Here is a 14,061-nt window from a genome sequence, read left to right on the forward strand (position 1 = left end):
CTTTGGGGCGCTAGCGACGCCCTGGGGGGGGTTCCCTTTTGGCTTAATTAAAGTCTCGTTTAAAACTCTTTAGATATGTTTTTATGGGGGGATTGGGCCCCGCGAAGCGTCAGAAGTGGGTCGCGGGCGGGCGTTTTGCCACACTCAAGATGGAGCCTCCAGCTCCCCCCCCCCGATCTACTCGGGCAGCTGCTCCCGCCTGCTGTGGCTCCGAGGTTCGTAGTTCAAGGGTCAGCGCAGGCCAGGGCCTAGCCTAAGCCAGTCTGGCGCTGGATTTAACCCTCAGGTGGCTGCTGCTGCCCCAGGCCCTCCAGCCCTTGCCCGCTATGGGAGCCCAGAGCTGGTTGGACCTGTGCCCTGGCACTGCCTGTGCATAGGGCAGAGACCTGGGTACCCCTCAGGCAGAGCCACGCTGCCGGTGGAGAGACGAGTAACTGAGAGCCACCCCAAGGAGCAGGGCTGGAGAGTGGGAGGCAGGCTGCAGGGCTGAGTCTCTGCGCCGGTCCCCTGTTGCTGCCTGTGTGTTGGGCATTTACTTGGGCAGCTGGCGGACAGAACACACCCGACCCAGTGGTGCAAGAAGTGGCAGCTACCAGAGGACAACACAAATGATGGCTGATAACCAAGCTATAGGTCTGAGTCCATGTGCTACACCTGGAACTCTGTGTGTGTTGGGCATAGATCTGGGCACCACCTCAGTTAAGGCTGCCTTGGTAATAGAGACAGAGCAAGGGCAAATTGTGGCCCAGAGCTGTTCAAGGGAGACACAGGCGCAGGCTGATAGCCTGGCTGCTGGAGCACAGGTGAGACATAAGGAGTAGCATTGCAAGGTAGCGCAAGACAGAAGCATTGTGTTTCACCAACACAGCTTTGTGCTACCATGTTATGTCAGCGTCAATGACTTATCAGCGTTGTTTTAATGACTTGCAGGATGCCGCTTGGCTCTTTAAGGGGGAAGAAAGGGAAAGGAGGCAAACCAAGCGGTGGTGGTGGCATGTGTGTCTGTCTGTATATCTGAAATCTAATGTAAAATACTTCTCTTGTGTTGTATGGAAAAAGCCAAGCCAAGTAAGAGTAAAACAGTCTGTTTCTAGAAGGGTCAGTTTTTAAAAAAATCAGTGGTTAGGTACCTAAATGGTTAAGTCAAATGAAGCCAGAATTAGTGCTGATTAGTGTTTCTGGCTGTCCTGTAATCAGTGTGCAGTGGTGATGTAGCCGTGTTGGTCCCAGGATATATGTGAGACAAGGTGGGTGAGGTAATATATTTTATTAGGTTGGTCCAATAAAAGATATTACCCCACCCACCTTGTCTCTCTACTATAGGCAATGAATACTTTTTTTTTTTTTTTTCTAGTGATTTGTGGCATTTCAAAACAGACACAGCTCTGAGCAATTTCTGAAATGGCACCATAGTTAGCTGCTGTAGCGGACTTGGCTACAGCATGATCGAGTGAACTTACAGCCCAAACCCAAGTTATGTACTTCGCCTGAGAATCTAGAAAACAGTAGAAAGCCCAGATACTTAGATGTATATTTATCAGAACCTTAGAAAAACTTAAAATAGATTTTTCCCCGCACCTTGATCTTGTATGTGATGCTGCTTCACAGGGAACAGAGGCAAACTGCCCTAACCCATTTTGCACTTTACTTTGGGATACAATCATTAATTTCATCAGAGTGCTGCTTAAATAGGGCATGGTGTGTTAGAAAGAAGCAACAAGATCCTTTCATCTTAAGGGGCTTTTGGTCCACTGTGTCTACTGATACAACCCGGCAAAAACCAGGGCAGAAAGATGGAAGGTACATCTCTATGCTCTTAATGATCTTGTTATGATGCTAGGCCTTGACTTTTGTAGTAGTAAAGGCAGGCACTACAGTAATACAAATAATAAGTAATAATAACAACAGCAGGTAAACCTCATCTTTGTTTATACAATCAAAGTTATATGTTAATAGAATAATTCATATGTATTTGTGTGTGGGTAATTAAACTATAGTTTCTAGCGTATTATTTAGCCACAAATCATCTAAATTAGTGTATGTTGAAATTTTGAACTATGTAGTAGTAATTCAGCTATAGTAATAGTATATTGTTAAGCTAAATAATAGATGGTGTTCACTTCTAGCTACTGTATCACTGCTTAAGTAAATGCTGTAAACGAATCTAGTAGATTGTCTCAGCACCCTCATAACTGATTTTATGGTTGCAGGGAATGGAGCAAGATGTCCAGAGAATAATAAAAGCCTTGAATGAATGCCTTGCGGCTTTTCCCCGGGAGCACCTTCAAAGGGTTAGTCGCATTGGTATTTCAGGACAAATGCATGGGGTTGTGTTTTGGAAAACAAACCAAGGTAATGTCCATCTTTTGACATGTTTGCTATAAATATTGTAGTATAGAAGCTAAATGGCTGAAGCCATGGAAGATGGATCTATTGACATTGGAAATCATTTTTAGTTCTGGAATAATCTGTAGAAAACTGCCATAAAACATCTTGATGTTTTATGAAATATAATGGTCAGAAAAAGTCCTGTTAAACATGCATTTCTTCTTAATTGTAGTAGACAGTCATTTACAACCACTCATTCCATTTAATCATGTTGTTGACATACTAATTAAGGATCTGATCTTGTGAATCCTTATGTGAGTGAGTAGTCCCAGTGAAGTCAACAGGGCTATTCACGTGAGGAAGGTTTTGCAGAACTGGGATTCGGAAGGGAATTGAGCCTTTACTATTATCTATCAATTGTCCTCTGTTTGTTACCAAATGAAATGTGCTTATGGAACACACAGTACTCTTTTTATCCCATTCCCCACATGAGCCATTTTAATAGTTGTTGCCTAGTGAGTTGTCTGAATACCTGTCAGTAATTGCTCTTCAGTAGAGAGGTTACTGAGTCTATCTTGCTATGAAAAGTTAGCTAGCCTTAGACTTTATGGAAATGTACATAGCATTACCCATACTGCTCTGCTCTGGAATGTTGTTTTTAAAGATTCCAGTTTGAACTCAAAATACGAGGAGTGACATGTAATATTTGAATTGATGTCAGATGTTTTAAAAAAGCCCAAAACATTAAATGAAATGGTTTTCTTATAAGCCATAAATGACAGATGCACAATACTCTTATTGCTGTTGACTCTGAATATCTGGGAAATGGAAATGCAATTCTGCATGTGTAAGTAGTTGTAGGATTAGCATCCAAGTCACAAGCAACCAAATCGACCTCTGTGACTTATTCACATAGGCCCCAATTCTGCAAATACTCAAGTAAATGTGTAGCTGCATGCATTTGTTTACAAGATTGGGGTTTTAGATTGTAAACTCTGTAGGGCAGGGATTATAATATAGATTTTTTTTTTCAGCTACACTGGTGTAAATCCATTGAGGTCGGGACATTATTCCGGATTTCAGAATCTGGTTCCATGTCTTTATTCTCTCTATAACTCACAATACACTCCTATAGCTATTATTATTGAATATTTTTATTATTGCTTAATGTTGAATTCCCTAGTTGAAGCAGAGATTTGCTGTAGACCATAAAACTGATTTTCCGAAAGTACTGATCATTGTCTGTCAGATATTGGCAGGATCTCAATTGCTTTAAGAGATCTTGAACTATTCACCACTGTGATTTTATTTTAAATACTAAAATCATCACCAAGAAGTATATCCAAGGGCTGATGGATTCATGGGTCTGTTGCCTACTTTCTAGCTGTCCCATGAGTGTTGCATAACAAAACCTCATGACTCCATCAGCCGCATAAATTCTCATGTGGAGGTGCTTAATATTTCATTTCAGAAAGCCACATGTCACTTTTTGTTTTAAATTTCTGTATTCAACAACATGAAGGAGAATGTTTGTTTGCTCTCACTACTTTGAGTAGATTAAGTGAAACCGCATACTCTCTATTGCGAATTAAATTTTAATGGCGTCCTTTAGGGTTAGCTTTGTGGTTAATAATAGTTCTTAGAATCAATTTTAAAACTAGAAAATGAGATGAAGTGGAAATACAGTTGAAATAGACTTAAAGGAACAGGTATCAAAGGAAGTGGGGATGGTTGCTGTATTGTTTACCTGGAGAGAGACCTATTTAGCTCTCTCCCTCCACGCAATTGCTAGAGATAATAAAGTATCTGACTTGCTGCACCCAACCTGAGAGTGAGAACTCTGGTTTTTCTCCGACAGAAAGTAAATAAGATAGAAATGGACTTTGGACGCTTCACATAATGCTATAACTTTTACATTTTGTTTAAAGTTGCTCTGTATGAGAGTGAAGTCCAGGAGCTGTATCAAAGTTTCAATTCAGGCTAGCGGAGACACTGGTCGTCGTAGAATAATGCCTTCTGCCATGCTTGGTATAAGTTCCCTCTTTGCCAGTGTGGCTTAACTTCTATGGGTGAGAGCCTCACTCCCCCTGTGGCTTCTTTATACTATGTAAAAGGGCTGGATCAGTGTAAAGGGTCCATAAAAGCCCTCTATCTGGCCAGGGAATGACTTCCCCAGCACAGGAACTGTGGAAGGCAGCTGTAATGTGACATTCTGTCTTATCTCGATCATTACTTGTGCCTGTTCATATGGCTATTATGGGTACTAGGAGGACAGAGCTAAAGCCTATGGACAGCATTTTTTTCCCCTTCATCTCAGGGTAATTTTATGGCAGATTATTCAGGGCTGGAAAACATGATTGGTTAGTTTGACTATAGTCAGTACTGGCATATTTTTTTGAAGTGTTAAATGTGTCTTTGTAGAATAATTTGAGTTACAGGAATTGAAAGGTGCCAGACCAACTGCAGTTAATTATGCTGTGCTTCTCAAATACTGCCAAATTTCAGGTTGCAAATGGGCCAAGAGTGGAACTGGTCACACCTTTCAGCCTGGAGAAGTCAGTCATCTGATTACGTGGCAAGATGGCCGCTGCAGCAGCAGTTTCCTCTCTTCTCTTCCTCAACCACAGTCACATCTCAGCTTGGCTACAGGATTTGGATGTACCACAATCTACTGGTATTTGAAGAACAGGTAGAAGCCTGTGACTTCAGCCGTATTCATTAGATTTTCTGTATCATGCCGTTTCATTAGCAGTTTCTTGGCTGGAATTGAAGCCACAGTCAGTGTTCTTGTAGAAGGTTAATACTGGCTCACGGTCTGCAGCTGTATATTTCTTCCTATCCATCATAATGCACTAGCAGGAGGAGACTTGTGAGATGAAGCAGAACTTCCCTTTAATCATAATATTAATTAAATGGCTGAAGATCATTTCAAATGGAAGTATTAAACATTAACCATATACAACTGAGTTTGATATTCTCTCATCCTTCTAATAAAAAATACCACAGAACACTTAACAAGAAAAGAAACACCTCTGGTTATACATGAACGGAAACATCATCAGTTAATATAGTTTGAACCCTATAGTTGTGCCTTAAGCATAGTTCCTATATATACTTATGAAAATCTAAAATATGTTGGGGGAGTTGTTTTGGGCCAATTCCTGCAATGTACTAAGATAATTGGGCCCTACATTAGCTGCTGTTCCCTTCCCTCTTAGGCACTAAACAGTCCTACCAAGCCTCTGATGAGGTTTTATTCATAATCTGCTGGGTTGTCACATGCTTTGCATGGGACACAGTTTTTAACTTACAATTTGCCTTCAGCCATAGCAGGGTGTGGAATCCACAAAACCTTTGCGTAGATTCTGAAACCATTTCAGCTTCAATAAGCTATTACATTTCCCAAAGTGTCACTGTCTTCCACATCAAGTAGGAGTTCAGTTTTGCTAAAAGGGATAAAAGACTCTTGATCTTGCATTCCTCCTGAAGTTTGTTTAGATGGTATCTGGAACATGGTTGATCTCTCCACACTCATTTTTATACTGTTATTTTCATCCTTGGTACTTTTGCTTTAATACATATATTGAGCACCCTAATTCAACTGGATGGAATTAAGATTTTTTTCAGATGTTCCAAAGCCGAGAGCAGGACATCTCTGTGCAAGTATGCTGCTGTTTCTCTCTTTATAACAGGCTTTGCAGCTGTGTACTTTGCCACAAAGAACTTGTGTATTAAAACTGTTTCCCCCATCTCCCTGTAGGAGTGAGTATTGTGCATGGTAACACACCATAAATCCAATTGAATGGAAAAACTAGGACTTGATCACTGAGGCAGTCTTTATAGTTTGTTCTGTGCAATTTTGATTGTGAGATTCTGCGTGTTTCTAAAGTTCTCTGGAGTGATAGAAGCAATCTTGTCTTTTATAAAGGATGCAGTTACTGATGGGACAGAATTAATGTAATATTTGACTAATATTCAGGACCCTTAGGAGTTACTCCTCATTGTCTTTACTTAATATTGCTCTGCATCATTTGACTTTCGTGGCGCTATTTATTTCCTTTTATACACAGCGAGGAATTCAGTAATACTCCTCTGCAACAGTGTAATGAAGTTTTATTGCAAAGTAACAATTCACTGAAGAACATTAGACACACATTTCAATGTTTTCTATTTTTCTTCAATAAGCCGCTTTTTTGTTTTTCCTCAGACACTCACTGTTAAATCATTTTTACAGTAAACCTCAAGTAGCCTATTCAGAATGTTTGGAAAAGATCTAATTGTATTATTGGCCTCAGAACCAGGTGCTAATGGAGTAACTGTGGTGTTGGAGGTAGATGCTAGAGATCGTTGAAATTTTTTCTTGAAATTTGTTTTTTTTTTTATCAACAAAGAATGCTGTGTTTTTGTTTTTGTTTTTATATCAAAACAAATGTTTGCAGGGAAATGTCTAATTTCTACTAAACTGTGAGTTGCCAAAAATGATTTTTTTTCCTTAATTCGGATTTTTGGTTTTTGTATAAAAACCAACAAGTTTTGAAGAAAGTTTTTGATAAAAACAATTTTTGTAGTCAGATTTTTTTTGTGGGGAGAAAAAATGTTTCCTAACCAGCTCTAATGGAGCTCTTGTTTTCTAAGGATTTCTCTCATTCAATTATTAACATATGTTTCCAGACGGTTTCTTTTGTCATGTGTTTCCGGTTTTGTCCTGAATATCAACTACAAATGGAAACTGTTAGCAAGTGGATGTTTAACAAAGCAGCTGTTGTTTTGTTGTTGTTTAAATAGCCCAGATTTTCTGAAGCCTTATGATGCAGCTGGTACCATCCACGACTACGTGGTTGCCATGTTGTGTGACCTGGAAAGGCCACTGATGTCCGTCCAGAATGCTGCCAGCTGGGGATATTTTAATTCCAGAAGTAAAAGCTGGAATACTGAGATGTAAGTGACAGTCATCCAGTGGATTTGATTTATTGTCTGTCCCAGATGGTGTGAATACTCCTCCCAGGCAGGGGGTGGTTGAAAGCTGCTCCCTCTGATGGTTGTTTGGCCCTTTGCTGAATGAGTCTGTGTGACTCACTCCAGTTTGTGGTGGGCAAGTACATCACATAAAACCTCATCACTGTTGGCCATCACTGGCATTGTCATTTTTAGAAACCCTAAGAGAAGGCATTACTGACTGACTCAGCAAAGAGGCTATGGATACTGAATTATTTGCTTCCTTCCTGCCAGGGTTCTTTCTGGGGCATGGATGAGACAGAGTGGGACAGAGTGGGTCAACTGTCCATGCTATATCTACATGCTGGTTAAAGAGAATTTCACTCTTCAGTGCCTTCAGCTGATCTCTTTCATAAGCATTAAAATTCACTTAGTGTCATTTAAAAGGTGTCAGGCTACCGGGCATTTGATGAGACCTCAGTTTTATTCTTTTTTTTTTTTTTTAAATGACTTGCTCTTTCAGGGGGTGGAGTCCAGGGCCCTATACATTTCAGGGATCAGTTTGGGCCACGACTCCAGAGTGAAAAGATCTTCTAACAGTGAAGGTAAAATACTTTCTAGCCCATTGAAAGGGTAACAGAAGCTTGGATTTGTCTCACTGAGCTTTTTCTGACTTGAAGTAGTAGTTGTAGTCAAGTAGCCTATACTCACATTGAAGTTTGTTTGTTGTAGCTAGCATTTGCTCTTTTGTTTTTGACCTGCTAACCCTCTGCATGAGAGTTTCCTGGGAGCCAGTGTTCTTTAGCACTTGAAAATTGGTTATATGTCTGTTCTTTTGATTGTCCCTTACCATACTGCTTGGCTATGTGACTTTGGTGGTTTGAACACGTGATCCCTGCTAGATCAAATCAAGGATAAACGTAGGGGGATTTATTTACTCTTCTGGGCTATTCTGTACAAAACTGTGTTAGTTTTTAGCCAACATAGCCAATGGAACTGGAAGTCTGAACTTGTCCAAGGCAGAGCTAATTGAGTGGGCAAAAGATTCTGTAAACCCAGCAGCCACAAGCACATGGTCAGGTTAGCCTGTGACCTCAGGGATGTTCACATAGCCAGGTTGCATGCTGTAGTATTGACTTATCTATCTATCTATATATAATTTTTTTTGGTTGCAGTTTGAGAGAATCTGGCTTTCCCCTTGACTTGCTTCCTGAAGTGGGTGACCCTGGTGACATTGCAGGGAGGATGTCCCATGACTGGCATGGAATACCAAAAGGAACGGAAGTGGGAATTGCTCTGGGAGATTTCCAGTGCTCTGTTTATTCTTGTATGACTGAAAGGACTGATGCAGGTATTATTATACAGCTGGGACACAACAACTACAGTTGTTACGAACACTTCAGGAATGGAGGTTGTTCATAACTGAACAAAACATGGTTGTTCTTTCAAAAGTTTACGACTGAACATTGACAATACAGCTTTGAAACTTTACTCTGCAGAAGAAAAATGATACTTTTAACCATCTTAATTTGAATGAAACAAGCACAGAAACAGGTTCCTTGGCTTGTGAAATCTTTTTTTAAACTTTGCCTTTATTTTTATTTTTAGTAGTTCAGGTTTATCACAGTACTGTACTTGCTCTCTCTTTTTTTTTTTTTTTTTTTTTTGGTCTGGTTCGAAATGAAGCGTGTGGTTACCTGGTCAGTTTATATCTCTGCTGTTTGTAACGCTGAGGTTCTACTGTAAGACCTTTCAGTAGGTCTGAGTACCATTTTCCTAGTCTGTGAAAGGACTAATAAAGTTTTTCCATTAATACCATAGCACTCTTTTTTGCCTGACTGTTGTTCCTAGCTCGGTATTTATATTGTGCTCAACACCACAGTATGTGGATAACTTATTTTCCTCTTTCAAGGTAGCTTGCTAAAAGATTAAATCTTTTCTTTCTTGTGTTGTAGTTCTCAATATCAGCACCTCTGCTCAGCTGACAGTCCCCATGCCCTTGGGATTCCAGCCTCCAGAGACACCAGATTCCTTGTCAGCTGTTGCCTATTTTCCTTATTTTGATGGTAACTATCTGGCAGTGGCAGCATCACTCAACGGAGGAAATGTGCTGGCAACATTTGTGGATATGTTGGCACGCTGGATGGCGGAGTTGGGTAAAGTATTTTGGGGACAGACAAGGCTTAATATGGGAGTTGGTCAGCAAGATATGAGGGACTGAGTCAAAGCAGCGAGTCTTGTACAGCAGTGGTTTTCAACCTGTGGTCTGCACCTCCATTCAGAATTTTCTAGTGGTCTGTAAATGAAATAAGGTTGAAAACCATAGTTGTACAGTATGTGTCATGTGTATCAGAAATCATGTAGCACATGATTCGTTCCCACTGTAGCGCTAGAATTTCCTACAACAATTAGGGGACACGCTGAGAACAACACTAACAGGAGCCTGCATTTGGATTGTATCTGGGTTTTGTTTTTGTTTTTTTGTTTCAAGCACTTGAGTGAGTGAGAATATCTTTGTGGGTTCCATTTCAGAAGGAAACATTTTCAAAGGAAAAATTATAGGTCAATAAATCAGAAGTAAATCACTAATTTCCATGTTCATAGAGACTAGAAAGAGTGACTTGATTATGTTAATTGCCTTGAATTGCAGTTTTCACAGAACTTTAAATGCTTAATGGACTTTAAAGAGCCAGATTTAGTGCAGTATCATAAAAAACAATCATGTCATTTCCCCCAAGTGCTTTAAAATGTGTTGTCACAACTTCTTTGATATCCTTCCCTTGAGTTGTCTCAGTGCAACAGTAAATTCTAAAATCCTTCCAACCAATGTTTGTGACCTTTGCACTGTCAGCATAGAAGGTGGATATGATTGCCCCTATTAAGAAAAGGTCCCTAGTTGGTTAGTTTCCAAACATGCAAGATTACCTTTACTGTTGCTTTTTCATTTTAATTGAGCCAATAGCTAATGTTTCAGAGAAAATTGTTCCATTACCAGAACTGCAGTGTTTATAATCAGAAAAGACTTCTTGGATCAAAATACTTTGGATGAGGAGTTCTTATTCCTGCAAAAGTGATCTCCTTAGGGACAGGAGAAGCCAAATACTCAGTGTTCTGTTGAGCCAGCATACACCACTGAAACAGCCCACGGCATCATTAGCATACTTTAAGTCTCCAGCATTCATCTCTGACAGGTGAAAGGGACACCAGGCTGACAAAATTAGTAACACCATTTCCTTTTGACAGGGTATGAAGTTCTAGAGTCTAATGTCTATACACAAATGATCAACGCAGCCTTGGCCCAAAATGATACCAGACTCTCAATCTGCCCAACTGTATTTGGAGAAAGGCACATGCCTGAGCAACTGGCTTCAGTGACTAGTATCACTGCTTCTGATCTCTCTCTGGGTCACGTAACCAGAGCTTTGTGCCATGGGATCATTCAGAATCTGCATTCCATGTTGCCATTTCAACACCTGAAAGAGGCAGGAGTGAAGAGAATTCTGGGAAGTGGAAGTGCCCTTTCCAAGAATGAGGTGCTGAAGCAAGAAGTCGAGAAAATTTTTCCATTTCCTGTGATCTATGGAAAGGATGTGGATGCAGCCGTGGGTGCTGCAATGGTGATGCTGCACAGAAGATAAATCCATAGTTCAGGATTGTCTGATATAAAGTTTTTTTTTTTTTTTTCTGGACATATCAACACTTCCTTTCTGTTCCCTCAACGTTCCTGATGTTGCTTTTAATCTACCATCCCACTCAGTATGGAGAAGAACAGCTTGCATTAATGTCTCTCTCTGGTTCCAAATGTACTCAGGGTCCTGCTTGCCCTTACGTTGTCATTCCTAATTGTGCATCGAGAACTAATTATCACATGAAATTTGGCTGCGTGAAGGGAAAAGATCCATTAAGTTTGGGTTGAAGATAATACTTCATCATAGGCTCATTTTCCTGTTAGGAAAGAAGCCTGGGATGGCTAAGACGAGCCAGTGTCTGTTGGTAATGGCATCTGTAGCCTTTGTTAGAGATGTTTTGTGGTTAAACTATCTCTTTCCATATATATGTGCAACACGATGGGGCCTAAAGGTACTACTGTAATACAAATAAAATAATAATTTACCATATCTTATACATTGAAGAGTGTCTCTCTCTCTCTCTCTCTCTCTCTCTCTCTGAAGGGCTGAGCACCTTTTTGGCTCTTAAGTAACAGTAAAATGTTAGGAAGGAAGGTTATAGGATCAGTGAAGTACATTGCTGCTGATCCAAGTTAGATTCATGACTAGCTCGTATAATGAATTTTATAAACATCAGTGCTCACGCTTCAGAGTGCAGATTGGTTACCAGCTGGGGGTCAGGAAGGTATTTCTCTCATGTTTTAATGCACAATTATTTACAGTAGTGTGTGTGGAGTGGAGCTTCCCCTGAAGAATTCAGCATTAGCAGGATATTTGACTAGATGGTTCATTGGGCTTTTCTTTTGTTCTAGAAAAGTTATAGTAACGCTCCTGATAGATCCATTCCCCTCTCTTCTTACCATAGTTGTTGCCAGGGAGAGGTGAAATGTGCTCACGTGTGTCAGCCCAAGAACGTCCTTTCCGTTTTTCTTGATATGTTCTATTTTAAGGCATTTATAACTCTCTGCCTTTTATATATTGGAAGGAACTAAGCCTTGGCATAGCAACTTGCAGGCTGGATTAAAATCTTTTTTCAGTTTTGAGCATTGTTCATGTGAACTTTCCATAAGTCTCTGGGTTTCTATCCCATGTGCCATGGTCCTAAAGCACCCCACTGATCATTGTACACTCTCCTTTATTTTAAGGTAAAAGCATTTGTATTTTATTTCATCATCCAGGAGAAGTTGGACATGCATTTCGTTACTTGAAAGAGAGGGAAGTAAATAAAGTGGTTTCATATTATCTGGGTACAATTTTATTAACTAGAAGCATCTGTTTTAACTGAAATTTGGACCTGCATATCCATCTTGTTCATTAGCAGCATTGGGACTGACTCATATTGTCTTAATGAGAAATCTGCTTCCTATCACAGAGCTCTAAATCCACAGACTTTAATTAAAGTGATGGATTAATCCCCTGCCTCCTCATGACCACTCTTTTCCATGTGGTGAGTAAAGAGCCATTGGCGTGATCAGGAAACACAGACAAAGTGTAGAACATAAGAACGGCCATACTGGGTCAGACCAAATGTCCATCTAGCTCAGTATCCTGTCGTCTGACAGTGGCCATCGCCTAGTGCCCCAGAGCGAATGAACAGAACAGGTAATCATCAAGTGATCCATCCCCTGTCGCCCACTCCCAGCTTCTGGCAAACAGGGGCTAGGGACACCATCCCTGTCCATCCTGGCTAATAGCCATTGATGGACCTATCCTCCATGAACTTATCTAGTTCTTTTTTGAGCCCTGTTATAGTGTTGGCCTTCACAACACCCCCTGGCAAGGAGTTCCACAGGTTGACTGTGCATTGTGTGAAATAATACTTCCGTTTGTTTGTTTTAAACCTGCTTGCCTATTCATTTCACTTGGTGGCCTCTAGTTCTTGTGTTATGAATAGTTGAAGGTTATGGTAAAACACCCTATTTTGTAGCACTTTGTTTTAATTTGGCTAGTTATATTGTATTTGTGCATCAGCAGATCTTCCCTTTTTTGAATGATACTGCCAGGAGCCAATAACATTTTCCCCTTCAAAAACTAGGTCTTTGCAGCTGCCGCTTATTAATCCTTGAATCCAGTTGAGCCAGTTTCAGGGAGCTGGTAAAATCTGGAATATGGTTCATTACTGTGCTTCATCGAGACAAGAATTTCCCTGATTAATAGTCATAGACTTTAAAGTCAGAAGGGATCTTCATGATCATCTAGTCTGACCTCCTGCACATTGCAGGCCACAGAACCTCACCTCTCCACTCCTATCATAGACCCATAACCTCTGGCTGAGTTACTGAAGTCCTCAAATCATGATTTAAAGATTTCAAGTTACAGAGAATCCACCATTTACCCTAGTTTAAACCTGCAAGTGACCCATGCCCTATGCTAAAGAGGAAGGCAAACCTCCCCCAAGGTCTCTGCCAATCTGACCTGGAGGAAAATTCCATCCTGCTCCAAATATGGTGATTAGATAGACCTTGAGCATGTGGGCAAGACCCACCAGTCACACACCTGGGCAAGAATTCTCTGTAGTAACTCAGAGTCCTCCCCATCTACTGTCCCATCACCAGCTGTGTTTGTTAACACTCCTAGCATATCTCTTGTCACTTCTGTCTTCTTTTGCCACCTGATGAGAAAGGATGTGTGCAGAGTTTACTCAAGACCTAGGCACCATTTAAGCCTCAGATGTATGTAGGACCCATTGCATAGGGGTAAATTTCACCGTTTTATTATTTATATGCTGCCGCAAGTTGACTGATCACATCCAAACCAGGTCCTGGCCCAGTCTAATACAAACAAACACAGTATTTAGGACAACGGTTGAGGCATGGGAAGGTGCAGAAACCTTAGTAGGTGAGGCAAGAGCAGGACAGTAGCATCTTCACGAGAAAAGGAGATCAGATGGGGAGGGGAGGCTCTTGATGCACAGGAGATGGGAGGATGATCCAAAAGTGTCCATTCATGGGTGGGAAGGGTCAGAGAAAGTCTGAAGCCAGGAATGGGAGATGGAGACAAAAGAAGCACTTAGCAAAAAGAGATGGAGAAAAGCCTAGGAAGCGAGATGGGGCATGAGAGACATGATCACAGCGCCTTAGGGGTGTCGTTTTTTGAAGTAAAAGGCAGTAATAGGGATGATTGAATTATG

The 14,061-nt window shown here is 40.8% G+C and overlaps 1 protein-coding gene across 7 annotated transcripts; it reads left to right on the top strand.

The window, feature by feature from the left end:
* Positions 1 to 134: 134 nt before the first annotated feature.
* On the top strand, positions 135 to 11,381 carry SHPK (sedoheptulokinase). Of its 7 annotated transcripts, none has more exons than XM_034752702.1 (7): positions 135 to 215; positions 2,211 to 2,352; positions 4,834 to 5,017; positions 7,114 to 7,266; positions 8,439 to 8,614; positions 9,219 to 9,419; positions 10,507 to 11,381. In XM_034752702.1, the coding sequence occupies exons 1-7, from the start codon at positions 150 to 152 to the stop codon at positions 10,899 to 10,901; spliced, it is 1,317 nt and encodes a 438-aa protein (XP_034608593.1). In that variant the 5' UTR covers positions 135 to 149; the 3' UTR covers positions 10,902 to 11,381. The 7 variants fall into 7 exon arrangements, with proteins under 7 accessions (XP_034608593.1, XP_034608589.1, XP_034608591.1 ...); XM_034752698.1 differs by lacking the exon at positions 135 to 215 and adding an exon at positions 222 to 803; XM_034752700.1 differs by lacking the exon at positions 135 to 215 and adding an exon at positions 222 to 803 and having other exon boundaries at positions 9,219 to 9,329.
* The last annotated feature ends 2,680 nt before the right edge of the window (positions 11,382 to 14,061 follow it).

The sequence above is a fragment of the Trachemys scripta genome, chromosome 18 (assembly GCF_013100865.1).
Source record: "Trachemys scripta elegans isolate TJP31775 chromosome 18, CAS_Tse_1.0, whole genome shotgun sequence".
In the NCBI taxonomy this organism is placed as follows: domain Eukaryota; kingdom Metazoa; phylum Chordata; order Testudines; family Emydidae; genus Trachemys; species Trachemys scripta.

Bases quoted from the DNA above. Each gene is read 5' to 3' on its own strand.
- SHPK (XM_034752698.1), top strand. From the start codon at position 609: ATGATGGCTGATAACCAAGCTATAGGTCTGAGTCCATGTGCTACACCT. The intron at 7,267-8,438 runs GTAAGTGACAGT...TTTTGGTTGCAG, and splicing joins AAAAGCTGGAATACTGAGAT to TTTGAGAGAATCTGGCTTTC. The intron at 8,615-9,218 runs GTATTATTATAC...CTTGTGTTGTAG, and splicing joins GACTGAAAGGACTGATGCAG to TTCTCAATATCAGCACCTCT.